This window comes from Hypoxylon trugodes, assembly GCF_022578975.1.
Source record: "Hypoxylon trugodes strain CBS 135444 unplaced genomic scaffold F4822scaffold_8, whole genome shotgun sequence".
In the NCBI taxonomy this organism is placed as follows: Eukaryota; Fungi; Ascomycota; class Sordariomycetes; order Xylariales; family Hypoxylaceae; genus Hypoxylon; species Hypoxylon trugodes.
In genome coordinates, this window is record NW_026250023.1 from 2,701,940 (window position 1) to 2,727,504 (window position 25,565).

Below are 25,565 nucleotides of genomic sequence, written 5' to 3' on the forward strand. Positions count from 1 at the left end.
TTCGTGCTCGGCGGCTTCCCCAGGGACGCCTCGATCGACCGTAGCCGGAACGGACAGGGAGCGATGATGTCTTGGAAGCGACATCAGAGGGAATTAGGCGCTAGCCCTTGAATATTTTTCAATAAAATAGTCTTTTTAAATTTGAAAGAATAAGAGATGAAAGAGGCGAACACAGCGTAAGACACGCGTACCTCACAAAGTTGGACTGCAAGTAGCTGTCCATGAAGACTACGAACGACGTATGTATATGCTAATTAGTTTGTCGACTTGGCCAACGGAGGGACGAAGGAACAACTGATATCCCAGGATGGATATTCGCCAAAAGAGGAATTGAATTAGTAGGCTATCTTAAAATGCTATAAAATGGTTATTTGAGGGACATGTGGCTAATGGAGACGGATTGACGATATAGTACACGGGGCGCGACGACGATGGAGGAACATGGTAGGCTAGGCTCGTTATTTTTTGCGACGACAACAGATGGTCCACGAACTACGTGAAGGTATGTGGTTCTATGTGGTCCTATAGAGGGTCGGAATGGATATTAATAAGAAAAGCTAAGGAGGGGACGGAGTTTTACAGGATAGTTAAGAGGATATAAAAGGCTGGGTGTCCGAAAAAAGGACCATGTTCGATCATCATGGCGTCCGGTTGGTGCTCAGTTAATGCTAAGTTGATCAGCCGACACGGGATTGGTATTCCCAAACGATAAGGAGGAGTTCCCCAATACCAATGGGCCGCATGTGAGTGTCCAGATATCACACGAGAGATGATTGGTTGGTTTATGAAGGTGTGTTTGAGTGACGTGAGTGAAAATCTGAAATCTGATGGTGATGGATGCCACATGGCGTGCGTGCGTATGGTGATGAGCCTGCAGCTCCCGGTCTCTTTTCATTTCAATTTTCAATTCGAAACCAATATCCAACTTTTATTACGTGATTTACGTGCTTCAATATGTTTCCAAATTAGGATGTTGTTGCTTGCCGAAGTTATTTCTAGTTTCCAAATAAGGAGTGAAGAGGAAGAAGTTGAAGATCGGAAGGGTCAGAAGATAAAAAAGAGACGAATGTGATGATGAGCAGGGATGAACGGGCGCAGTTTCCAGCTGTTCCAGGTACATGAAGTACCCATAAAATCCGATTTAGTGGTTCTATGGGTGGGGCATTCCCGGTTTTTAGAGTTGAACCACTAAACGTCATAAGCGCTAGAACCACTAAATCTCAATCTTCTTTAGGTGCTTATCCGACGTGTTAGCAAACCCACTTTAGAGCTTCTTGAGCTTTTTCACCCGCAATACAATCTCTACGGTCGCATGCTAACCACACACATTCCAATACCATTCGGTATGCCCCGACTTAAACTTGCTGCCCTGAGCAGATATTTGCTTAAGGGCCAATTTCATACACGAGGCTGTTTAATATCCCGAGTACGAACATGTCCTACCGTCGCTCGAACTCCTGTCCAACAATTGACTTCAACATGGCCGTACCAAACTCGAGCCGCACATACCGACACTACCTCTTCTCTACCCAATAATGCGCCATCTCCAATTCATGTTCCTCTAAGAAAACAACTGAAAGATGAGGCAAAGAAACAGAAGGCCCTTGGAAAGAAGAAGAAGAAGAATGTGAATAACCAAGTAGTAGATGGCTGGGAGCTCACCGTGGGAATCGAGATACATGCCCAATTAAATACTGCGAAGAAACTATTCTCGCCAGCTGTCACTTCCTTCAACGATGACCCAAACTCCCATGTCGCTTATTTCGATCTAGCTATACCGGGTAGTCAACCCCTCTTCCAACAAGAAACTCTCATCCCGGCCTTGAGAGCTGCTTTGGCGCTCAACTGCGAAGTGCAAAATGTAAGCAGATTCGATAGGAAACATTACTTCCACTGGGATCAACCATCCGGCTATCAGATTACGCAATACTATGAACCATTCGCACGAGATGGTAGAATTACATTGCAAGCTAGGGATGGTATTGCCGCGGAAGATGGGGATGGTATTTCAGTTGGGATCAAGCAAATCCAAATGGAACAAGATACGGCCAAGACTCTGGCACAACCTGGTGAGTTACACTGGGTCGATTTCAATCGTGTTGGCGTACCCCTGATCGAAATCATCACTCTTCCTGATATCCATCACCCGGCTACTGCTGCCGCTCTGGTCAGAAAAGTTCAAATTCTACTAAATGCTGTCGATGCGTGTGTCTCTGGTATGGAAGCCGGTGGTCTGCGGGCGGATATCAATGTATCGGTTCGACGAAGCGATGATCCTTCTGCTCCGCTTGGCCAGCGCACTGAGATAAAAAACTTAAGCAGTTTCAAAGCCGTCGAGGATGCTATCATTGCTGAAAGAGACAGACAAATTTCCGTGCTCGAGTCCGGCGGGAAAATAGAAAGTGAAACTCGCGGATGGTCAATTGGGTCAACTGAGACTCGCCGATTACGTGGGAAAGAAGGTGAAGTTGACTACAGATATATGCCGGACCCCGACCTCGCTCCTGTGATCATCGGCGATGACCTAGTTAGCCATCTTCGCGAGGGTATGGGCGAACTTCCCGATGCCGAAGTCGATGAGTTGATCCAGCGGTTCGGACTTACTCCGAAAGACGCACTCTCCCTAGTAGCGCTTGACGATGGCAACCGAATTGAGTATTTCTGGAACGTCGTCGATCTTCTCTCCAAACGGTTTGGATCAGATGCATATTCGCTCGAGTACTTACGAGGTTATCAACTTGCTGCCAATTGGATACTGCATGAATTGGGCCGTCTTACATCGGATCGTATTGAAGACGCTGCTCAAGATTTAGGATTCACCGAGGATGGCCAATGCCATCGCGTACCTGTCAGACATCTTACCGATATCCTTTTCTATTTACATCAACGAAAAATCACGGCAAAGGTTGCGAAAGAGCTACTATGGGCTGTATTTCGTCGACGAATTCCCGACGAATACGCTACGATGGATGCAGTCCTCGATGAAGAAAACCTATGGTTTGATGAACTTAACGAAGATGAATACGTCGAACTCGCACACGCTGCGGCAGAGGGACAAGAAGACGTTCTAAATCAGTTTGTAGATTACAAGCAATATCCCCAAGGGAAGTTGATGTTCTTGGTTGGTCGAATGATCCGACTCGGCGCCGAGGAGAGAATAGACCCCAAAGAAGCCGAGAGGATCATGAAGCGAGTGATAGAAGAGCGATTAGTCCCAGCCATCAGAAGTGGAAGCCAAGCTTGATCTTACTATATAAATACTTAGATATATAGATCTACAATAAGATACCCCAATATCATTTAGAGTCATATTTCCGGATTGAAGGCCGATGAACTACATTTATATGAGTCACGCAATCTTGGCGAGCCGAGCACGACATCAACAACGTCGCATAAATAGTAAAGCTACTTTACTTCAACTAACCTTCAAAACTTACTAATTATCAGATATTCACTTCAAATCTCACACAATGGCATCTCCAACTACTCCGCTCGTCGATCACATCGTGATCCTAATCCCCCATTCCTTCCTCTCAGCCCCGCCCTCTTGGTTCGCGGACTTGTTCCACTTCTACCCCGGCGGGAAACACTCCGACGGACTGACAGAGAATACACTCGCACTCCTAGCCGATGGCTCGTATCTAGAGTTCATCGCCTTCGTACCCGGCGTTGACCCCGCAAAACGTGCCGCACACCAATGGGGCGCTAAGAAAGAAGGTACAGTGGTAGACTGGGCCGTCACTCTACCATCCTCCCCCGAAGACCAAGAAAACCAAACCGAGGCACAAGACGGAGAGACCAAGGAACTAAAACAAGAAAAAACCTTCCGCGAGATCCAGAAGAAAGTCCAAGACGCGCACACCGGTATCATATACGGAGATTTACGACGTGGCGGGAGGACTAGACCCGATGGCACGGTGTTAAAATGGGCCGTTGCGTTTCCGAAGCACGAGGGTGACGGAAGTCCGGTTGAGCCCGGGACTGTGCCGTTTTGGTGTCTGGATGTTACGCCCCGATATCTAAGGGTTCCGTACAGGGAAGAGGGGACTACGAAACATCCTACTGGTATTGTGGGTGTTGCGAAAGTCGAGGTTTTGCCTGGGGATGCGAAGGCGGTTGGGAGTGCTCGTGGTGTGTATGATGTGCTGTTAGATAAGAAGGATTCGGAGGGCTCGTGGGAGCTTGGGAGCTTGGATGGTGAGAAGGTACATTCTGGAGGTGAAGTCCGGTTGGGCTCGTCAGATGGCTCGTCTAGAGTTGAGATCTCGTTCTTTACGGATGATGAGAGCTTGGTGGGTAAGACGGTGGGTGGAAAGGTTGATGATGAGCATACTCTTACGTTCCACTTGGTGGCTGCATCCAAATGAAGTGAGTAGTAGGAAAGTCTCTCTGAGGGAAGGTTACTATTTGCATATTAAAGATGCCTCGGGAGCAATGAATGATGGTCCATGAGTTACTTTAACAAGTTCCATTTATCGCTCAGTAGCTCAATCAAAAGCTGTTACTGTTGCCCTTGACTCAATTGTGTTTACTGTGTAATTCTTTAATGTTGACTATACCGATGACCTAACCTCGAGACTATACAATTCTTTACGGAATAATTAAAAGATTATCTAACTCTATTCTGATAAATAGACATATAGACAGTGTATATGATTGCCCTCTTGATTACCTATATCGTAAATTTACACAACATGAATAATCAAGATAGAGCATGACTCTATTTTTCATTAGCATTGGCTTCGGCGTGGTGATTCGGTGATGATGCGAAAGCCCAACCATCCCTTTGTCGCAGGAAGTTTTCGACCCTCTCATGTCTATTGAGGAATGCTTTCTCGTTTTGCCGCTTCCTCATGCCCTCACTAATAGCCATACTATGTTCATCCCTCATTTCCACGAGATTTGTCGTAGTCGAGGTTGCTCGCCTTGCCTGGCCAAAACTACCAATGACTACGAATACGCACAATACACTGGCGAATAGTTGATTCGACATGAACACCGGCCTTTGGTTTTCTTTCTTGGTACCGTCCCTTTCATCGTACCAGCGTTCCCAGTCTTCCCAGGTGGCGTTCATGCTCGGATTTCCCGGGACGTCCCTCCAGGACCTGTCGGCGGTCCGATAGAGGTTTTCCATGCTTCGTGTTGCTCCCCACCCTGCTCCATATAAATCATAGGCCCGGCGCTTTGTTGGGTCACTAAGGATTTCGTTCGCGGCGACAATAAGGCGATATCGTTCGAGCCTAGCTGTATGCGACAACAGGTGACCGGGTGTGTGATGGTGTCGATCTGGGTGATAGATCTTTACGAGTTCGTAGAATTTAGCCTTACTATAAGGTGCGCTCCTTCGTTGGTTGAATATCTCGTAGGGTGTGGGATGTTGCGAGGAAGGCCAAGCATGTTCTTTAGAAGAGTCGGTTGACTTCTTCGAGTCATCCGAAACGGTAGCATAGCATCGCTGCTGGGAGGAGATGCGAATGCTCTCTCGACATTGTGGCCCTTTTTTGTTAGGATTACATGATGACGTAGAGTAACAGGCGTTTGGTGAAGAAAGAAAAGCAGCTAGGTTAGAGCTGGAGCAAAGCGCGACAGTTGACTTCTTGAAGATCATAGTCTACTGGAGAAGGACATTGCTCGTGAAGCCCATCAGCGAAGGCTTCATGGCGAATAGGTAAAAAAACCAATGGGGGTATGGGTTGTTATTATAACAATCTGTCGAATGTTATACTGAAGGGAATGAATTGGTATAGGGACATGCGATGGTTTGCTTTTTTGGAGAAGAGGACCTGGATGGGTGAGAAAGATAGAGTTAATGGCGTTGTACCTACGTTTGAAATGGCTCAAACCCGCTCAATCCGTTGACCGATTAGCTGATGCGGGTATGTATTTCTAACGGTTGCAGGCGTTTTATCCGCTATAAGGTTAGCGCTAGTAGCCCTGGAAGTCATCATTTGACGCCGTCATAGGTACAAGACCTAGGTACATGTGCCTCCTATCTGCCAGGTGTGAACCGAACCGGGTTAGCACTTGCCTTTGCCGACATCCGTATGGGTTGCACTTGCATCATAGGTACAAAGGTGGGGTTAACGGGTAACGTACCTCCTTACATTGAACGGCCAAACACTTAATTTCCTCAATTTTTTTCAATGTACCTCAATAAATAAGGTACTTAGGAAGTTACATACATGTACGTTCCTACCTGTAACTGTAGGCTTCAGCCTCAAATCGCGGGGTTGTCCAACATGATAGGTCATGGTTAGGTCCTGGTTGGCTGCGACTTCCCTTCTTAGCTTAATATCGGGTCAAAGCCGGACCGGCATCTGTGGCTCGTGCATGGAGATCCTTGAATGCCTAGGATAATAGCAGCTAATACAGCTTCTTTTCTTGGCTTGGTCCATTGAAAAAACAATTTATGGTGGAACACATCCGATCAGACCAAAAATCAGCTGGAGATCAATAGAATCAATCAATAACTTCATTCTTTCCTACCGACATAGACCGAACCATTCCATACGGCTCCTTCTTTCTCATCCCTAACTCTCGCAACCCTCCCTCACTTTGCACGATTCCATGAATAAAAATCAAGTGCATCGCAATCTTACACACGCACAAGGAACAGCAACAATAACAAACGATCTTCCTCTTGAAATTCCTTTTTAGAGTCTTAAAGGAATTGAATCTCACCCCAAAGAAAAAAAAACATTTCCCTCGCGAAGATACCCATCCCCGACGACTACAACTACGACCACCTCATCCTCCTCAGTAAAGGCAAACAGTTTCGATTCCCCTCGCATATCTTACTCATCAGCGACCATATACCGAACCCGAATCCGCAACTCTCGTCCTCCCCCACGCCCGTCAATTCATCTCACTCCGCACTCCGTCTAGAACCGGAGGATTCTTCCGAATCGGGTCTTGCTCTGCACACCGTAGGTGTTTCAAGCATTGCCTTTATATCCACCATAATTCCTCCGATACAACCCTTTTCTTTCCTCGCTGCAGGAATCATCATCATTCGGTAAAGGTACGTTAATGCTCAATTGTATGCATATGTGTGACGATCTCTATTGGAATTAATGTGCTCAACTTCCCCCGAAACTATTCGTACTATCTGATCTAGGTCTTGCTTCGAGGCCTCCTATTGTTGCCTGTTGCCCGCTGCCTAGTTTCATAGCCGAGCGTGTTTCAATATTTACAAGATATTTATCTTCTTGAATATTATCGTTTATGCTTGTAATCTGTCTCTATTGATCTCGAAGCTGACAACGTCGACTATCTTAGCGCCATTGACTCCATTGGCATACCCACAACTTGGCGATTTAAGAAGAACCAATCCACTTCCGATTTTTACTCCATCCACTTGACGGACGCACGCACAAACAAGCTCTCAGCGTGCCAGCAAAGAGCAACCAAGCCTGGTTTTATCTCCACCCCGAACAACGAAACAAATACGCACATGATACTCTGCTCTCTTTAGAGCCTCTCCTCTCTTGAACCCTTCACCACGTTTCTCCCACAACCGCATTCTTCTCGCGTGATACCCCCCGGCGGTGCATAAAATACGCAGACTTGATCATTGCTCTGTAAAATTCCCGAAATTCTAGAACCCGAATCAACGAAACCTTTCCCGCAGCTAATCGCGGAATTTCGCTATCAAAATGACGGACGCTTTAGCAGCACAACTTCGGGCATCGACCCTGAATGATGCTTCCAAAAACGAAGACTGGAAAAAGTCCTTGAACATCCCTACTCGCGATAGTAGACAACAAACAGAGGTCCGTATTCATAATAGGGGAGCGCAAGAGGCAAGCTAATAATTATCTATAGGATGTCACAAACACAAAAGGATTAGAATGGGAGGATTTCAACTTGAAGCGCGACCTACTAATGGGCATATTCGAAGCTGGCTTTGAGAAACCCTCTCCCATCCAAGAAGAATCTATTCCGGTAGCCCTAACAGGACGAGATATCCTAGCACGAGCAAAGAATGGTACCGGAAAAACTGCAGCTTTCGTCGTACCCGCGCTAGAACGGATCAACCCAAAAGTCAACAAGATCCAATGCTTAATACTAGTACCGACGAGAGAACTTGCTATGCAGACATCTCAAGTCTGCAAGACCCTCGGCAAGCACCTTGGAATAAACGTCATGGTCACCACTGGAGGTACCACCCTCCGCGATGATATCGTCCGTCTACAGGACCCTGTCCACATAGTAGTGGGCACCCCCGGTCGTATCCTCGATTTAGCTGGCAAGAGCGTTGCCGACCTTAGCGAATGCCCCATGTTTATCATGGATGAGGCTGACAAGTTGCTTTCTATCGAGTTCACTCCCGTTATCGAGCAGTTGCTACAATTCCACCCTAAGGATCGCCAGATTATGCTCTTCTCAGCTACGTTCCCCCTATCGGTGAAGGACTTTTCGGACAAGAACATGGACAGGCCTTACGAAATCAACCTAATGGACGAGCTTACTCTACGTGGTATCACCCAATACTACGCCTTTGTCGAAGAGAAGCAAAAGGTTCATTGCTTGAACACTTTGTTCTCTAAGCTCCAGATCAACCAGTCCATTATCTTCTGTAACTCGACCAATCGTGTGGAACTGCTAGCCAAAAAGATAACAGAGCTTGGCTACTCATGCTTCTACAGCCACGCGAAGATGGCACAGCATGCCCGAAACCGTGTGTTCCACGACTTCCGGAACGGTGTCTGTCGTAACCTTGTTTGTTCTGATCTTCTTACACGTGGTATCGATATTCAAGCCGTCAACGTCGTCATCAACTTCGACTTCCCCAAGAACGCCGAAACCTATCTTCACCGTATTGGCCGTTCCGGACGATACGGCCATCTTGGTCTGGCTATTAACCTCATCAACTGGGACGATCGGTTCAATCTATATAATATCGAGAAAGACCTTGGCACGGAGATTCAACCAATCCCTGCTACCATCGATAAGAGCCTCTACGTTTATGAGAACCCCGAAAGCATCCCTCGTCCGGTTAACACGTACGCCGCGAGACCACCGAATGCCACGACTCAACCCCAGTTTAACGACCCTCCTTCGCAACAGCAGGCAAACAACTTCCCGCCTACCCAGAACAGACAGGGCAACCAGGGTGGTCGTGGCGGTCACTACAATGACTCGCAACCTCCTCAATACCAATCCAACCGTGGAACTGGCCGTGGTGGACGAGGCGGCAACCGTGGCCGGGGTGGGCGCGGTTACAACAACTATGGTCGCGGCGGCGGTCGTGGCCAGAGTCAACCACCCCAATAAATACCGAAACTACTAAATTACTCCGATACTTACGCAAATCCCGTACCATAGACAAAGTACCAAAAATTAAGGCTAGCGGGGGCCGTTAGTTTTTCATCCTATTTGCGTTGTACATATTTCTCCTGGATTCTTTATTGCGATTTGTAACATACCCTTTACGGTTTCGTTGGTTCCGTTGGTTTCCAAATCGTTTCTCGATCTCATGAAGGCGATTCTTCCAGTATTCAACGACATGAGATCGAATCAATTTACATTTGGACGAAGTCGGAACAGGCAAAATACGGCGTTGGGCGTTTCTTTTCTCCACCTAGACGAGGGTGGTCGGCTTTCGGCGAGGTTTAAGGCAGCATGGACGGTGTGTACCTGATGACGAGGAATGATTGCGAAGAGGAGCTACATTACGTTGATGGTTATCGGTGTACCGTCATTCTCGATACACATTTTCTCCCGACTACTCACTCATCTCTACCATCGATTTTTCTCATCTAAACCTCGGCAATTGTTGGGGAGATCCACTACATAATCCCCTACTCGAGAACAGCAGGCCTCAGGGCAACGGAAAGCATCTGCCTAGACCCTAGGCTATTCTACCTATAAAACTTCTACTGCACTGCATCGATTCGACCGCAGGAGCATCGACACTCTCAGCCATAGTGTCATCATATTCAACTACAGAAAGCAAAAATTTCAATCCGAACTAGGGTTCGCCTGTTTACGAATAGACAACCCAATGTACCTTGTCACGAAAAACATAGATATTTGAAGGATGAAGGAGGGCCCTATAATTGCAACATCAGTATTACCGTGGATACGAATTGTCACAGATCTTCGTCGATGCTTGACCCATGCCCACTACCCAATACATCAGGCAGCCGATGAATCAACACAACACCCACGGATACCTCTGCAATGAACTATCATCTTTGGACCCCCGTTTACCTTGTAATAGCCTTGATTTCCGAGGGCTGTTAGCTTGCGAAAGTAAGGGTAATGGGTGGAGGAGGAATAAGAAAACAAAAAACATAAAAAATACTTTGGGGGGAAACGCTGGATGAACTGGAAGACTTTCGAGCTGGTTATGTTCCCTAGGGAAGATAGAACTGGCGAGTTAGATAGTTTACTGAGCAGATTGTGGTGGCTTTTGGTCACCATTTTCCTTTCATTCAATATCTTGCTATGAATTGTGATTGAAGTGATATCCCACGTAAACCCAACTCATGGTTTCTCAAAGTTGTGATATGATCCAATGTCTACACCCTAAATTACAAGATACATCACTTTCAAGAACTCATAATAGATAGAGCCTTTGTGATATATCCAGAGAATTTGGGGCAAAACTTGTACTCTTACGTTGTAAGAGTAGAAGCGGTGTTGATCTTCGGACGGAATGAGAGCCAGATGACACGGTGAATGTCGAAAAAGCCCAATTTAATATCCGATTTGCTTGACAGGTAGATAGATGTCTAAGTAGGGATGTGTAGTACATCCATGGATCATCCTTACATACTCGATACCGGGTGCTTGCACGGCGGGTACGCACATCAGTTAAACTAATGGCGAATTAGAGTGAGCTGATGATGTCATGTCACACGAATTACTACTTCTGATTCTGATGATTTCAATATTAGCGATGAAATAAAACAGTTCACTTGAACCGATTTCCAAAATACTAGCTGGCGCGAACTGTTTTGTAGTCATTATCTGTATCAGTCAAGATGGCTCTGATGCTCGTCTGTTGATAACGAAAGGAAGAGAAGTTCGAATTCGAGAAAACAGCGGGAATTTTTACAGCGGGCGGTAGCGTGACACGGACCAATCAGATAAGAAATAATGGGAAATGTTTCGGCTGCGGTCACGCCTTGGCGTTTAATATACCCAATCAGAACCTTAGCATGGGTCCCACCGCGTATCGGGGTTTACTTTCTTATTTAAGACAAGGTCTCTTATAAAAATTAATTTTTCATATAATTATCCTTTTGTAAACTCAAGGCATAAAACATCAATTCCTTATCTCTTATTAAGAATTTCCTAAAAAGGGACCAAACAGATCTTCTGAAAATGGGGTTGAAAGAAAACGACACAATAACCTGAGAAATCTCAGGCACTTGTTAAGGATCTAGTTTCCTCGCGTCGCGTCCGTCGCGTTCCCCTTTCCAGTATGTAGTATGTAGGTAGTTTCTCATTACTCCAACTTCAAGACATCCTATTCTTCACTTCTCCCTTATATCCTACACTCTATCTATCCTCACCTACCACCATGGCCAATCAGGAATGGTCAAAACTCATTAGAGAACATCCCATCAGAAATGGTCTCGATACCTGCTACAATTCATTAAAGATATTTTATGAGACTAAAGGAATCTCCTATTCAGCAGAAACCTTAACACAGCTTAACAGCGAAGGTAAATAGTGCAATATTATGGCGATATACTTTCTTAATGATCATTTAGATCTCCAAAATGTCATTCTTGATCTTCTCTTAGCGCTGCAACAGCTTAGAGTGTCTCGTTTGCTCCGGTCCGGTAACAAGACTCTATTAGCCAATCTTTTCACCCTTGCTTCAGTCGTTGCCTCGGGTAACTTCGACTTCAACCACGTCAAGCTTCTAGTTACAGCAGTTATCACTAAGAAACCCGACGAAGAGATTTGGGCCCAAGTCTATCATGCTGTTACCATGGGCAGCCTCGTAAATTCTTCGGAACGTCGTGTCGATACCGATCCCGTGCTGAAGGAGGAGCTCGAGCAGACGTACGTTGATGTTCCAAGGTTCCACGACGCTTTCTTCGAAAAGATTCCACACCTAGAAAGCACATCCCAAGCCATCTTGGAAAGATGCTACGAGGGACCAAACCCATGGTTTCGTGAAGGATGGACGGGATGGCCGACCACTTCCAACCAGGGCCCCATCCTGAGCTGACTTGGGAAAATAATGCAACAATTCATATTATGGACTCCAAATCATAAATTATTAACGCCGAAATAAATGCTAATAACTGAGCCAAACAAGCCGATCAAAGATTCAACGGCAGCATGTAAGTTAGATGTTGGTATCGTAACCCTTTTCAAGGCACTATTACATTGGTCTCAGGTTCTCATCCCCGGGGAACTGAAAAGCAATTCAAAGAACGACTGCCAAACCGGCGCGTGGTTTGACATCGGGAAATACGTGAGGGAGGTATTTGCTACGCAAGATATTAGATGCTTTGTTTTGGTTTTTACTCTTTGCGGATCTCTTATGTGTGTGTGGGAGTTTGATTGCTTTGGTGGAATTGCCTTGATGCAGTTCGATATTAATAAAGATGGGTTACGGTTCGTGTCGACGATGTTCGGCTTTTTGTGGATGGACGAGAAGGACTTGGGATTCGACCTAACCTTTATTCCGTTCAATGACGGAAGGTGTATTGAGATTATCCGGAACGGAATACCGGAATGTATCGTAATTAACAAGTTTATGGGACGGTTGTCTTGTATCGTAGGCCAGGTTACCACATGTTGGAAGGCTTACCCAGAAGGGGATCTGTCTACGATATTTATAATCAAAGATTCGTAGCAATTCCCCGAATGGGAAGTGGAGGGAGAGTTGTTGTGCGAGGCAACTGAGAAGGGTGTTTGTAATGTCGCCTGGTACTATTATTATGAGATTATCTATATTGATGATAATGTCGATAATATCTAACTTAGCATCCAAAAAGAATTGGACATTATCAAAGCCTTTAATTATAAGGTGTAGGGTTTGCATATGCTTCGTACGTCCCAGATTTCCTAGGGCAGTAAGAGGTTATTTAGCTAAACTGGCGCGCCTCTGCCATCAAGTAAGTGATCCCGTTTGGAATCTTTGGTGAAAAGAGACTTAGCCTATCTTAGTTTATTGTCGAATCGTATCTATCGACGTATTATTGTTTGTAACTATGGGCAAAACATTTATAAAGTTAGTTTGTGTGTGGCCCTCTTTGCTGTATTTGAGAGCTGCATACAAGGACATAAGTTATTACTTAAGGCCGGCATCTTCCATAGAGATATATTAATCAACAATATTATGATTAATGAGGATGGTAGCAGCCCTTTAGGATTTTTGATTGATCTCAACCTTGCTATCAAAGTATAGCGAGAGGGTGATTTGGGCACGAAGGGAAAGACCGGTATAAGGGCTTTTATGGCGATTGGGGTGCTTAGAGGTCGTCAGCATTTTTTTGAGCATGACCTCGAGTCTTTCTTCTGGGTGTTATTCTGGATATGTGTATATTATAATGGTTTGAATGAGGAAAGATCCGTTCCTGAATTTGACAAGTGGAATGTCGTTGGTATGAGTGAATTAGCAAGATTGAAATCAGGTACTATTTTAGATGAAGACTTATTTATCGAAACACTTATTCAATACTGCACACCTTATTATAAACCTTTGATATCCTAGGTTAATAGATTATGAAAGGTAATATTTAATAAGTAAGGGATAGATAAGATATTATATTCTTATATATAAGAGGTCCTTTACGACGCTCAAAAAGACAAGAAGGTACTAACTAAGTAATGCGGCAAGTAATTAATGTTCATAGGTATAATCATTTCCTATTTATCCATCATTCCATAGTAACGCACACTAGCACTAAGAACCTGATTATGCATTATGTCTCGTCCTCTTCGAATTTCATCGCCAATAGGTAGAAAGAGAAAGAATTAAGCGATATAATTAACCAGAATGCCTTGCCCAGTCATCAAATCGCCTTGGTTCCTAATGTACCATACACGGACACGAACTCATCCCAGGGTATTCCGTTCTCCTTCCACGATAACATCACTTCTCGTCAGGCTTCATGTCCTGCTTCGTGCGGGCATTGATCAGCATTATTTTCAACTCCTTAAATGTATGGGCCAGCCGCATATATGTGATGAAGGCGGAGGAGGGCAAATCCGCGAGAACAATCATATGGCAGATGTTGGTTCCGTCTCAGGGACCGGGGTCGTCTGCTGTGGGTACCTGTATTCGGTGCGAAACCATCTCGTCTACCAACTTGCGAATTAAATTTTTATAATTTTATTTATTTATTTAATTTTTTTAAAAAAAAAATTTTTATAAAAAAATTTTAAATTAAATATAATATATGTATTTAACATATATTATATCAATATATTATATAATTTTTTACAAAATTTAACATGGTTAACGTTTCGGCCGATTCCCGTTTACGGTCCGCTTTAATGGGGCATATTAACTGAGTTTAGGTGTCGAATCCAGGCCTATGAGAGCCTAAGCTGCTGTCAGCTATAGGTACGGTACGCCCTATCTTAATGAGCCTTATTAGCAGTACGGCACAGTCAATTCATAAAATAAACATGCTGACTATGCCCATTTTGGAGTATCTGTGTTACCTGAATTCATTTAATTTTAACGATAAAAGAAACACTCGTCGTAATAAATCAAATTTTAGAAACTTATCATCATTTTCACTAAAGTGGAAGTGAAGTAGAGGATGGGTTCATTTTTATCAAAGAACGAGTTCCCGGTTGATGGGCGGGTATGTTCTTTTCCAACCACCCCTTTTTTACGTATACCCTCACCGCATTTACAGTACACTAACAATTCCACCAGACCGTTCTTATCACCGGTGGCTCTTCTGGCCTTGGCTTAGGTGCGGCCCGTCAGTTGGCCGAGAAGGGAGCTAACGTCATCATCGTCGGCCGTAATGAGAGCAAGTTGCAGAAAGCCTTGACTCATATCAAGGTATGTAACGTACCTAGGTAGGTACAATAGGTACACATCACACCGACATGATGCCTATCTACCTACCCAAGTATTCTACACCGAGTCGGAGTGTCGGGTAACTAATTCTTCGCACAGGAAGGAGCCCAATCACTTGATACTCAGCGCTTCTTCTACAGTGTTGCGGATGTGACTAAGCCCCTCGAATGCCAGAGGGTAGTCTCTGAATCAAAACTCTGGAATCATGGTGCCCCGCCGGATGTGGTCTGGTGTTGCGCGGGTAGCGCCCATCCCAGCCTATTCATCGACACGCCACTTGACCAATTCCAGACCATGCTCGACAGCAACTACTTATCGTGCGTGTACATGGCGCACGCCACACTAAACCAGTGGCTACGTCCCGCATCCGAGAGCGCACAGTCTACAGCGGGGGAGACCATCGAAAAGAAAACGAGGGATTTACGTCCCCGCCACCTCATATTCACGGGGTCCTTCGTCTCCTTTTATAGCTTCGCGGGTTTCGTCCCATACTCGCCGTCCAAAGCGGCCGTGCGCGCCCTCGGCGACGCACTGTCCCAGGAGATGAATCTGTACTCCTCCTCATCGACTCACCCCGCAGTTCGCGTGCATACCGTGTTCCCGGCAACGATGCCGACGAGTGGACTCGACGATGAAAACGCGGTTAAGACGGATTTGACAAAGGCGTTGGAAGAGGGAGATCAAATCCTGTCGCCCGAGGAATGCGCGCGGCGGGCTATTGCCGGGCTGGAGAGTGGTCAGGAATTGGTGCCTACTAGCACCATCATCCGGTTAGTCATGGCGAGTGTTCTGGGGGGCAGTGTGAGAGGTGGATTCTGGACAGGGCTGGTGAACACGGTGCTAGGTTGGATTACGGCTGTCGTGATGATATTCATACGGTGGGATATGGATTCCAAAGTCGCCAAGTGGGGACGAGAACATGGGTTCAGCGGCATGAAAAAGAAGGATTAATGGTTTTAGGTGTTGGTGGTTGGCAGTTTGAGAAGGATGGAGAGAAAGTGGATTCTTTTTGACGCGGGGAGTCTGGGAAGACTGGACTGACCGCCTTGAATAACGAGACGAGAGAGGCTGGGCTACCTAAGGCATTGATTGTATTTTCTGCTTCGTTGATGAACGGACCACATATTCGCATAATCCACCGAGGAGTCATCTGGACCCTTAACATTTCTACAGGCGCGATACCCTCGGTTCAGAGATTTACTCTACGATACAATACATCTCGGATGACGTACGCGATCAGAATATCGTGGTGCCTGAATTCCTATCAAATTCGATTGGGTAAGATCGCCAAGGAAATATTCACATGCTTTATGCAGAGGGAACTGGGCTGCTTTAATAATCATCCTAGGCTTGCTAGGTAGCCGTTTTAATTCGTGGCACAGACTACACGATTCTACATATCCTCATTGGCGGTGAGAGGAACAAATGGACCACTAAAAACGGATACAGCCGCTCTCGTAGGGCTGTTGGGTAGCTTTTGGGATTCTACCTCACCAGCCTCACGCGACATCTAACTGGTGATGCTAGATAGCCGGGGAAGCAATACAACCCCTATTCAATTTTACGTGCTAACAATAGAGACCCAGACTGATCCATACATGGAACCTCTATGGTACGTTAACAGCAATGCATTTCATAATATATACCGGTTCGGCCCAGTAAAAACGCACGTCCATCGAATCCATTCATGTGATCTTCTATCCACTCATCTCTCACCGTTCTGCAGCTTTGCCTCTCTGCGGCCTCTGCTGGTGTGGATGCCACATCATGGGTCTACTAGTCTTGCTAGGTCTGCTAGTAAGGAGTCCCGTTTCGTGTTCCAATATGCGGCTATTGGGTTTTTCTGCTGCCAGCTCTCAGGCAGCTCTGTTACGGACCCGATATCCGCGTGGCCGTATCAGCGCGGAGCCCCGTCCAAGTGGGCTTGTTGATGGGCTGCGAAGCGACCAATCATAACTCGTATACGCCCATATGCATGCGTTGGTTGTGGAATACACTTCATCAGCCGTGAGGTGGCGCTAGACACATGGCAGGGCCGAGCATAGGCCATACTGACGTACCCACTGACGATATTCCAAAGATACAAAATGAAATGGTCGAGCTATAATATGTCTCGTCGACGGCAGGTCGAAGGAGGAGTCGTGATCCATAGGTATAAGCAAAAAGCAAAAGAAAAACTTACGGGAACGGCACAGATAGGTACGCAACGCAATTCTTGACACGGTTGGATTTGATACTTGTTTTGTTTCTGGTGGTTTTGTTGAGATTTGAGAGAGGAACTGACGATTGATGAATATTCTTGTCTTCGTATAGCTAGCTCTACCTGCATTGCATTACCCTAGGTAATCATGGCCTTCTCGCTCACCTCGAAGCAAGTCGAGCTACGCGGGTCGTGGCTCGTAGCCGCTGTGCGGAAGGGCGATGGCTCGTGGACCGAGGCTCGTCTCGATCTTAACGACTATCTCGGCAACAATGATGGCGCCTTCGATGTTGCGATGAATAAGTGGTACGATAGCGCCCTGGACTGGTCGTGTCACCTTCGAGGTACGGTGCTGTGCGCCCAACTGAGGAATATCGCCGGCGAGTTCGCTTCCGAGACATCCATCAATCTCGATTTGTTCATCAGGAATCGAGACGGTATCCTCGAGTTTCAAAATCTGTGAGTTTCATTGACACCCTCCCATCCCCCGCCTAATGATGACAATTACTAACAAATCCAAGGGGCGACTCCCTGTTCCTCTACACAGCTAGCTTAACCCTCGACAACGCGAAACTACGAGGCCTTGTCGTCGGCCGAGATGGCAAATTCCACACCTCAACGATCGATCTCGACGATTACTACGGCAACATCAACGGTCGGTTCGAGGCGAACGAGAGGCATTTCTCACGATCAGGTCGGAATTTCGGTCTCGAACATGATATCCACGCTCTCCGACTCACCGGCGATGTCATGGACTACGCGGGCGAGCACCACCATTCCGAGATTGATATCAGCGAGTGTGTTGTGAACAGCAAGGGTCATCTAGCCTTCAATAAGCCGTATGTTTATTTCCTTTTCCCGTTTACCCAGTATGGGACTTTGCCAGTTTTGTGAGCACCCCTTGACATGCTTGCATGTCGATTTTATTTGTTCGTCGAGATACAATTGAGGTTTTAGATAGCTGACTATAATATTTGTTTTATAGGGATGAGACGGCAGAAAGGGATCAAGATCACTGGGCGACTACTATCGCCGAGCCAATCCCTCTAGTAGGATCTGCTGTGGCTAGCTTACAACAATCGAGGAAGGAGGATGAAGTTGAGGTTAGTCAATTGCCCTATTATTATTCCCCCTCTAGTATTATTATCACATCACTAACATATGGCGTACATTAGGACCGCTTCTACCGACAAATCGCATCCCAGACAAATTCCGCACACACCACAATCTCAGTCGTCATCGGTGCATTCATCGGACGAGCAGCCAAGAGCCCAATTATCGGGATGGTGATCGGAGCTGGACTCAACAATTCTCCTAACGTATTCACCGACCCAATCACAAATTCCATCGAAGACGCCGAAATCCGAGGTCAAATTCAAGAGCTTAAGCTAGGCATATTCGTCTTGGAGACTCTTCGCGATTTAATCGCAGTCGATGACGCTGTCTCCGCTGCTTCATTACTCACCGCGGCCTTAAATCCCGAGATCGACAATTGGACGAAGGGTTTCTCTGCTTGGCTCGAGAGACAAAGCATAAATCCCCTTCCCGAGTTCTCGTTGCACACGATGCTCAAGAGGTAAGTTCCCTACCACCTTAACCAGACACCACTGAGTATATAAAACTAACATTTCGTAGGGTCTACATCCGCCTCCAAGGCGAATCCGTCGAAGAATGGGACAAGGTACTAGAGCTCCTCACCGACACCCAACAACGGATAGAAACCCTACAGCTCGAGCCTGAGCCCGAGCCTGAGCCTGAGGTTGAACCCACGCCAGAACCGGAACCAGAGCCCTTGGTTTCGGAAGTATCCAAGACTGACGAACCCACGACAGGCGAACTCGCAGCCACCGAAGCAAGCGCAACGTCCCCTCTCACAAACGGTATTCTTCCCAACGGTGATTCTGCCCCCAAACCCGAACAGCAGCAATCCACAACCGACGAGTCTTCCAAGCCCGCCGCCGTCCCCGCCGCTCCCGCCGACGTACCCAATGGGACTACCCCCGCTTCCAAAACCGCGACAACAACAACCAACACCAGCTCCCCCAGCAGCAGCAACCCGAAACTCGCCGCCTCCACCTCCAAGAACGGAAGCACGCGCGGCTCCACGCGCAAAGGGTGGCATAACGTACTTGGCGTTTCGCTATTCCGGGGTTGGTCTAAGCATCGACAGCCGAAGGCTATATGATCAAGGGACGTTTATGTGATCCCAATCTCTCACCTTTGATCTACATACATGCGATAACGACAACGACAAACTTCCGTTCTTACCTACCATTAACACTCGTTTGTTCTTGATTTACCTATGTAAATGGTGTTGAAATGAGATGAAACGGGACAAGACGCGATGCGATGAAAGTGAGGATGAAGTGATTTGATATGAGTACGATTTTGCTCGGGTTTTTCGGTTTTCTGGGAATGGTTATTTGGGATAGGTGTGTGGGTGAATAAGGGGAAAGGGGGTGTAAATATAGTATAACTTCAAAGCATCACAGCATCAAGCATCGAGTATGGCACATTTTTTAGAATAGTCGGTTACGCCCTCACGAGGCAGCAGTAGCAAAGAATGGAATTTCTGGCGAAACTCGTATGGAAAATCGTCTTCATTTGAGGATCGTTATCATTTTGAAGTCTCGATAAAGCGTTTCCCTCTTCTACCTATTGAACATTACGTACACCTCTACGTAGGTCCTTAAACCCAACCATGCCTTCCTCATAGTGCAACATGATTAACCACGATGAAGAAAATCCGCCGGCTAGCTCCAACACGAAACGCCAAAGTCTCCGTAGCGCCGATGCTATGCAGTTGTTAGGTCGTCGAGGACCAAGTAGCATAATGATAACCCCTCAAAACAACGTGAAAGCCGTCTAATCAATCCTCACTTTAACTCCTGGGTTGATATTGTATTTCGTTTTCAACTGGCCATCTGGCCACCACTGAGCTCCCTATGGGCAGAGAATGGCACAAAATAACATAGCGCAGGCCTGAGCGCCGCAACCCATCCCTTCAGACATTGTGTCCTAGAAACTCTTGTGCTGCGTGGTGCTGTTGCGGGCTCCTGGGCGAAGATCCTGTACGTAGAATTCAAGATTATTGGATTCGTAAACGTGACCTGTAGGACGTTGCGCCTTTGTGTAGAGATTGTCTACTGCATGAGGGTGGAAAGTAGTAGTCTGTTTGCATGTGAGAATATGATCCAAGCCTGGAGGATTCGTGAGACGGAATATGCCGTATCTAAAATAATGGTGTTAGCTTCATATAATATTGTTGTAGTACGAACACGAAGATCACTTACGAAGGCTCATAACTTGGAGCACACACAATTGCTATGCTTTCCGGCATCATAACCTGATACCCAGCCTGTGTGTGCAAATCTCTAGAACTCATAAAGCAGGTTTGAGTTGGATGTGTATGAATCCAACCTAGCATGAGGAGATCTTCATTCATGCAATATTCAACCATAGAATTCTCATTCTCTGTCTCACAAGTGTCGGAAGTGCACTTTTGCTCAGGAATCAGCAAACAGCGCACGAACAAAGCGTTGTTAACGGCCGTTCCGCACAGGATGCCGCACATCTCGAGGCCACGTCTGGTATTCTCCGAAGCGATGGACAGGAATCTATGGCGTAACTGGGCTGGTAAAAAGATAGATCGAATTGGTTCACCACTTTCGAGGTATGCCGCCGGTTTAAAGGTAAGACGCTGCTGCTTCTTCGGAGGCGCCGGAGGTTCTTCATGTATCTTTGGAGGTACTGTAGGGAGTTCCTGCGATGCATCGGGTGTAGGGAGCGCCCTTTCCGGGTATATCGGCTCCTTTGCTGGGAGCTCCGGTGTGAAAGTAGGCGGTGGATAATTACTACTATCGTTGTATTCGTAAACTCTTTCTTTCGGCGGGCGCGGGGGTTGAGAAAGGGATTGTGGAGTTGGTGTCCTTCTAGAGTACGACTGTTGAGCTTCGTACAGAACAGGCTGGGATTTGGAGATTGACGGGTATTGGTACGTCGAGTTCCTAGGACTTGTTGTCACCGAAGGAGGTAATTCCTTTCGTCTAACATGGTGTGCCGAGCCATCCAGGTTCCTACTCTGGGACTCATCCAACTTCATTCTTGTAGACTCCATTTTTCTTCGGAAGATCTCTTCATCCTCGGATTGCCTGTCGGCAAGTACTCTCTCCCAGTCATTCCATAGGCCTGCGACACGTCTATCCTGCCCACCGGCCTCTCTGGTAGCTTGCCTAGTCGCATCCCTGCGACGAATCTCCTTTTGAGCTAACTCTACTGCAAGGTCTTGATGGTCGTTCGCATCGAGCAATCGAGTGGAGGATAAAGCGGGATCTCTGGCTGCGCGTTCCTCATACGTTCGAGGCGTCTTGGACCTAGCGCGATCGGCATTCTGTTGTTTCTGGCGAAGCTCTTGTCTTCTAGATTCGGACAGCCATTCATCGTATTCCTTCTGAATCCTCGGTTTAATTCTCTCCAAGTTGATCATAATCTCTTGGAGTGATCGATTTATCTCGGTCAAGGCTTTTCTACCTTCCTGCGTACTAGCGTCGGGGTGCTTAGGGAAGTATTCTACCACCAGGGTCATGTATCGCATATACAGGAGGTACGCTTGGGCGAAGTTGCCGTCGAGAAGGTAGCTTTTACCCTGGGAAGAGAAGATCAGAGGTCAGCGACGGGATTATGGTGTTAGTTCGGCGATGATGGAGTCACTTACCTCTTGGCTTAATGTGTGAGCCGTACGTAGCCAATTCTTCAATGGGATATTCGAGTTCCATTGGAAAGAATTGGCTTGGTCGGCAATCTCCTTTGTGGTTAAAGGGCGATTCATCGCGAGGGATGAGGATGTTGGTGCCATATTCGCATAGCGCTGACCGTCGCCTGTCAGGCTTACACTCCTTGAAGGTATTATAAAATGTAGAACTTCATTCGGCAATCCAGTTACTAGTGAAGGCTCGTGGGTATCATCGCATAATAGAAGAATTAGTTTCTCTGCTGCCTGGAATGAAGCTTGCGTGGCGTGTTTAATAAAAAAAAGAATTAGATGTAAATGTTGGAAGAGAAAGAATCGCGGCGTGACCTCCCGCCGTTAAGCGCTGAATTCAGGTAAGCTTAGGGAAGAGGGACAAGGAGGGGTCCTACCTTAGAATGGAGGGGCACTAGAAATACGCCGAACGTCCGGGATTAGGGGGAACTTTGATTACGTCACGCGCTAAGATAATAGCGCTGTAGTGCTGCAAATACTTAATGCAGGTGTACCTCAGGGTACCTACCTAAGGTACTCCTTTTCATGTAGCTTGAATATCTTCGTATATACATGTGATAATATAGATGCCTATTTCTTTGATAGAAATTAACATTTAAAGATATATTTAAGTATATTTTAGTCTTGCGCCTACTGGATGAATCATAAGTTTAAGGACTTTCAAAGGCTTGTACTTTGGTGATTGGGACCTGCAGTGTTTGGTCTTTCTTTTTGCCCTGATCATGAACAGGGACGACACTCTTTGATTTATATGTCGAACTGCAGTGAGTTTTACACCCCTTTAACCCTTTGCTGCTACCTTTGCCGGTGCACCACCTCCTGTCTGCAATCCTGCTTGAGCTTGGATGATTTCTCCTTTCTTCTTCTCGACCTTTTCTTGGATTTCCTTAATCTGATTTTCTGTTCTCTCACTGCAGGGACATGTCAGCGTTAAATTAGAACATGAAAGGGTAAAAGCATAGGGTCTTACAGCTCCTTGCCAATGAACTCTAGCCGTCCATTGACCGTGCTCTCAGCCTCCACCTTGTCCTGCTTAAGCAATATGGGGCCAACTAATTTGTAGATATTCTCGCCATCCTTCAAACGTTCAAATTCCTATATTTTACGAGTTAGAATCCGGGCTGTTAATGAGGTATATAATCCCTGACTGACTTTTTGAACGTTGGAATTTTCTTGCTTCTGGGCCTCAAGCTTCTGCCGTGACTGGATGGCTGCTTGTAATTCTTGTTGTAATTTGGTGTAATCCTCTGACAGGGCCTGGAGTCGTGCTTGAATTTCCGCCATGACTTTTTTCTACACCCTGCTAGGAGGGGTATAATGTCTGATCGCAACTTCGTCTGTCGGTAGTGAGATGCTGTATATAATGACTTATACACGGAACCTAAGGCACTAGGAGTTGTAGGCTTATTTTAAAAAAGTAGGGATATTTATGAATTATCGAGGTGATATACTTTGGCACTTAGAAAGACAAAAGGTACTTAGAGTGGGATGTGGCTGCTGTAGATTAGTTGAGCATTAGGCAGGTATAGCCTGTGGCTCGAGCGGTAGCCCTGCCAACCAATCGATAAGGCAACGCTAATTCATGACCCCTCCAGGATAACACTTAAATATTCTGTATAAGATACTTGGCATTCCACATAACTTTATAGGGTGGTCAAAGTACCTCCTACCTATTATTTTATCTGATTAAGACGTCGGCGGCAACTGACACTGACGCTCATAGAAGTTGCGGGTTCCAGCCCAGTCTAGCACCAAAGGTTGAACATTATAGTTCACTTACAACTTGCAACTTCCAACTTGTCACCATTATAATTCTGCCATAATCTTAACTTTACTTACTCCCCAACTCCACCCATTATTTTCCTTTCCTCTCCAACATACCCCAATCCCGAATTGGCAACATAAGAAACTTGCTATCCCAACCAACCCAAATAACCAGGCAGACATGTCCAACACCGACTTCCTCGGTCGAGCGATCGAGACCGTCCGTCGCGCCATAGACGCCGACAACGCCAACGAATACGAACGAGCCTATCAACTCTACTACCAATCGCTCGAGCTCTTCATGCTCGCCCTAAAATGGGAGAAGAACCCGAAATCCAAAGAAATGATCCGCCAAAAGACAGGCGAATACATGGACCGAGCCGAGAAATTAAAAGCCCATCTCTCCGACGCCGACGCCAAACGTAAGAAGCCGGGTCTGGTCGGGGCGAACGGGTCATCTACAGGCGGGACGGGGAAGGGGAAGCAGAATGGTGAGGATGGGGGTGTGGATGAGGATAGTAAGAAATTGCGGAATGCTCTCGCTGGTGCTATTTTGCAGGATAGGCCGAATATTAAGTGGGATGATGTTGCTGGGTTGGACGGCGCAAAGGAGGCATTAAAAGAGGCTGTACTGTTGCCCATCAAGTTTCCTCACCTATTCCAAGGGAAACGTCAACCGTGGAAGGGTATCTTGCTCTATGGTCCTCCGGGTACGGGTAAGAGTTATTTGGCAAAGGCTGTGGCTACCGAAGCAAACAGTACCTTTTTCAGTGTGAGCAGTAGTGATTTGGTGAGCAAATGGATGGGTGAAAGTGAAAGGTATGCTTCCAATATTCCCACCTCTCATTTATTGCGTCATATGCTAACTTATGTTTCTCTTCTAGGCTAGTCAAACAACTTTTCGCTATGGCACGAGAAAACAAACCCTCTATCATCTTTATCGACGAAGTCGATGCCCTCTGCGGTCCTCGAGGCGAAGGCGAGTCGGAAGCATCTCGAAGAATTAAAACTGAGATGTTGGTACAAATGGATGGTGTTGGAAAAGACTCAACGGGTGTACTTGTATTGGGCGCAACAAATATCCCATGGCAACTGGACGCTGCTATCCGAAGACGATTCCAACGACGAGTACACATCAGTCTACCTGACGTCAGCGCGAGAACAACTATGTTTAAGCTTGCTGTCGGAGAAACACCAACAACGCTAAAGAGCGAAGACTACCGAGAATTGGCAAAACTTGCTGAGGGTTATTCTGGAAGTGATATTACCATTGCCGTACAAGACGCCCTGATGCAACCTATACGCAAAATTCAACAAGCCACACATTTCAAGGAGGTAAGCTCTTAGCACTCTATTTCAAGTTGTCTCGTGACTAATCACTAATATTGCAATAGGTAACGTTGGATGGAAAAACTCGCCTAACACCATGTTCCCCAGGCGATCGCGGCGCAAAAGAAATGACGTGGGACGATGTCGAAGCAGAAATACTACTCGAACCTCTAGTCGACTTCAAGGACTTCGTCAAGGCCATCAAATCATCAAGACCGACAGTATCCGAGGAGGACTTGAAGCGGAATTCAGACTGGACTAAGGAGTTTGGAAGTGAAGGAAACTGACTGGGAGGCATTATGGAGCGCAATGGCATTACAAGGCGTTTGGGGGCCGCTGAAATTATCCTTCTTGTTTTTATTTTGGCAACTCATGGCTAGATATCTGAGTTCGTTAGCCATCGGAGTATATACAATTGCTTGTACTAGACACGGAGCAATTGATAATTTGTTTTACTTCTCTGTATGAAGGGATTGGTTACAAGTCATGTCAATGAA

At 46.3% G+C, this 25,565-nt stretch overlaps 10 protein-coding genes across 10 annotated transcripts; 7 read left to right on the top strand and 3 right to left on the bottom strand.

Moving 5' to 3' along the window:
* Positions 1 to 1,345: 1,345 nt before the first annotated feature.
* F4822DRAFT_438380 (aspartyl/glutamyl-tRNA amidotransferase subunit B) lies at positions 1,346 to 3,244 on the top strand (the record flags this gene model as incomplete). Its single annotated transcript, XM_051462509.1, has 1 exon — positions 1,346 to 3,244. One exon carries the CDS (start codon positions 1,346 to 1,348, stop codon positions 3,242 to 3,244), a length of 1,899 nt encoding a protein of 632 aa, XP_051311741.1.
* A 115-nt stretch (positions 3,245 to 3,359) lies between these two features.
* On the top strand, positions 3,360 to 4,544 carry F4822DRAFT_358750 (glyoxalase-like domain-containing protein). The gene has a single exon (XM_051456084.1). The coding sequence runs from the start codon at positions 3,471 to 3,473 to the stop codon at positions 4,365 to 4,367; it is 897 nt and encodes a 298-aa protein (XP_051311742.1). The 5' UTR covers positions 3,360 to 3,470; the 3' UTR covers positions 4,368 to 4,544.
* Positions 4,511 to 6,150, bottom strand: F4822DRAFT_414611 (uncharacterized protein). The gene is made up of 2 exons (XM_051459162.1): positions 6,097 to 6,150; positions 4,511 to 5,993 (listed from the first exon to the last, which is right to left on the bottom strand). The coding sequence occupies exon 2, from the start codon at positions 5,606 to 5,608 to the stop codon at positions 4,721 to 4,723; it is 888 nt and encodes a 295-aa protein (XP_051311743.1). The 5' UTR covers positions 5,609 to 5,993; positions 6,097 to 6,150; the 3' UTR covers positions 4,511 to 4,720.
* Positions 6,151 to 7,655: 1,505 nt separating this feature from the next.
* F4822DRAFT_438381 (DEAD-domain-containing protein) lies at positions 7,656 to 9,276 on the top strand (the record flags this gene model as incomplete). The annotated part of the gene is made up of 2 exons (XM_051462510.1): positions 7,656 to 7,772; positions 7,825 to 9,276. The coding sequence occupies 2 exons, from the start codon at positions 7,656 to 7,658 to the stop codon at positions 9,274 to 9,276; spliced, it is 1,569 nt and encodes a 522-aa protein (XP_051311744.1).
* Positions 9,277 to 11,533: 2,257 nt separating this feature from the next.
* On the top strand, positions 11,534 to 13,687 carry F4822DRAFT_445778 (uncharacterized protein; the record flags this gene model as incomplete). Its single annotated transcript, XM_051463427.1, has 7 exons — positions 11,534 to 11,678; positions 11,727 to 12,137; positions 12,294 to 12,822; positions 12,958 to 13,002; positions 13,048 to 13,053; positions 13,141 to 13,375; positions 13,406 to 13,687. The coding sequence occupies 7 exons, from the start codon at positions 11,534 to 11,536 to the stop codon at positions 13,685 to 13,687; spliced, it is 1,653 nt and encodes a 550-aa protein (XP_051311745.1).
* Positions 13,688 to 14,432: 745 nt separating this feature from the next.
* F4822DRAFT_358884 (NAD(P)-binding protein) lies at positions 14,433 to 16,249 on the top strand. The gene is made up of 3 exons (XM_051456085.1): positions 14,433 to 14,789; positions 14,864 to 14,995; positions 15,113 to 16,249. The coding sequence occupies exons 1-3, from the start codon at positions 14,745 to 14,747 to the stop codon at positions 15,962 to 15,964; spliced, it is 1,029 nt and encodes a 342-aa protein (XP_051311746.1). The 5' UTR covers positions 14,433 to 14,744; the 3' UTR covers positions 15,965 to 16,249.
* Positions 16,250 to 17,153: 904 nt separating this feature from the next.
* F4822DRAFT_358928 (Cyanovirin-N) lies at positions 17,154 to 19,633 on the top strand. Its single transcript, XM_051456086.1, has 5 exons — positions 17,154 to 17,672; positions 17,735 to 18,052; positions 18,199 to 18,316; positions 18,389 to 18,789; positions 18,849 to 19,633. Exons 1-5 carry the CDS (start codon positions 17,362 to 17,364, stop codon positions 19,396 to 19,398), a joined length of 1,698 nt encoding a protein of 565 aa, XP_051311747.1. The 5' UTR covers positions 17,154 to 17,361; the 3' UTR covers positions 19,399 to 19,633.
* A 166-nt stretch (positions 19,634 to 19,799) lies between these two features.
* F4822DRAFT_414627 (uncharacterized protein) lies at positions 19,800 to 22,317 on the bottom strand. Its single transcript, XM_051459163.1, has 3 exons — positions 21,928 to 22,317; positions 20,507 to 21,858; positions 19,800 to 20,445 (listed from the first exon to the last, which is right to left on the bottom strand). The coding sequence occupies exons 1-3, from the start codon at positions 22,066 to 22,068 to the stop codon at positions 20,232 to 20,234; spliced, it is 1,707 nt and encodes a 568-aa protein (XP_051311748.1). The 5' UTR covers positions 22,069 to 22,317; the 3' UTR covers positions 19,800 to 20,231.
* Positions 22,318 to 22,398: 81 nt separating this feature from the next.
* Positions 22,399 to 23,455, bottom strand: F4822DRAFT_414629 (Prefoldin beta-like protein). Its single transcript, XM_051459164.1, has 3 exons — positions 23,128 to 23,455; positions 22,946 to 23,070; positions 22,399 to 22,886 (listed from the first exon to the last, which is right to left on the bottom strand). The coding sequence occupies exons 1-3, from the start codon at positions 23,257 to 23,259 to the stop codon at positions 22,757 to 22,759; spliced, it is 387 nt and encodes a 128-aa protein (XP_051311749.1). The 5' UTR covers positions 23,260 to 23,455; the 3' UTR covers positions 22,399 to 22,756.
* Positions 23,456 to 23,647: 192 nt separating this feature from the next.
* Positions 23,648 to 25,504, top strand: F4822DRAFT_359007 (vacuolar protein sorting-associated protein VPS4). Its single transcript, XM_051456087.1, has 3 exons — positions 23,648 to 24,558; positions 24,624 to 25,074; positions 25,134 to 25,504. Exons 1-3 carry the CDS (start codon positions 23,921 to 23,923, stop codon positions 25,353 to 25,355), a joined length of 1,311 nt encoding a protein of 436 aa, XP_051311750.1. The 5' UTR covers positions 23,648 to 23,920; the 3' UTR covers positions 25,356 to 25,504.
* Positions 25,505 to 25,565: the final 61 nt, after the last annotated feature.

Coding starts and splice junctions, on each gene's coding strand:
- F4822DRAFT_358884 (XM_051456085.1), top strand. CDS start 14,745: ATGGGTTCATTTTTATCAAAGAACGAGTTCCCGGTTGATGGGCGG. Junction 14,790..14,863: donor AGTTCCCGGTTGATGGGCGG/GTATGTTCTTTT, acceptor CAATTCCACCAG/ACCGTTCTTATCACCGGTGG. Junction 14,996..15,112: donor AAGCCTTGACTCATATCAAG/GTATGTAACGTA, acceptor TTCTTCGCACAG/GAAGGAGCCCAATCACTTGA.
- F4822DRAFT_414611 (XM_051459162.1), bottom strand. CDS start 5,608: ATGATCTTCAAGAAGTCAACTGTCGCGCTTTGCTCCAGCTCTAACCTA.
- F4822DRAFT_358928 (XM_051456086.1), top strand. CDS start 17,362: ATGGCCTTCTCGCTCACCTCGAAGCAAGTCGAGCTACGCGGGTCGTGG. Junction 17,673..17,734: donor ATCCTCGAGTTTCAAAATCT/GTGAGTTTCATT, acceptor AACAAATCCAAG/GGGCGACTCCCTGTTCCTCT. Junction 18,317..18,388: donor GGAAGGAGGATGAAGTTGAG/GTTAGTCAATTG, acceptor GGCGTACATTAG/GACCGCTTCTACCGACAAAT.
- F4822DRAFT_414629 (XM_051459164.1), bottom strand. CDS start 23,259: ATGGCGGAAATTCAAGCACGACTCCAGGCCCTGTCAGAGGATTACACC. Junction 23,071..23,127: donor AAAATTCCAACGTTCAAAAA/GTCAGTCAGGGA, acceptor CGTAAAATATAG/GAATTTGAACGTTTGAAGGA. Junction 22,887..22,945: donor GAGTTCATTGGCAAGGAGCT/GTAAGACCCTAT, acceptor ATGTCCCTGCAG/TGAGAGAACAGAAAATCAGA.
- F4822DRAFT_359007 (XM_051456087.1), top strand. CDS start 23,921: ATGTCCAACACCGACTTCCTCGGTCGAGCGATCGAGACCGTCCGTCGC. Junction 24,559..24,623: donor TGGATGGGTGAAAGTGAAAG/GTATGCTTCCAA, acceptor TTTCTCTTCTAG/GCTAGTCAAACAACTTTTCG. Junction 25,075..25,133: donor AAGCCACACATTTCAAGGAG/GTAAGCTCTTAG, acceptor ATATTGCAATAG/GTAACGTTGGATGGAAAAAC.
- F4822DRAFT_414627 (XM_051459163.1), bottom strand. CDS start 22,068: ATGGCACCAACATCCTCATCCCTCGCGATGAATCGCCCTTTAACCACA. Junction 21,859..21,927: donor CTCACACATTAAGCCAAGAG/GTAAGTGACTCC, acceptor TTCTCTTCCCAG/GGTAAAAGCTACCTTCTCGA. Junction 20,446..20,506: donor GCTCCAAGTTATGAGCCTTC/GTAAGTGATCTT, acceptor CCATTATTTTAG/ATACGGCATATTCCGTCTCA.
- F4822DRAFT_358750 (XM_051456084.1), top strand. CDS start 3,471: ATGGCATCTCCAACTACTCCGCTCGTCGATCACATCGTGATCCTAATC.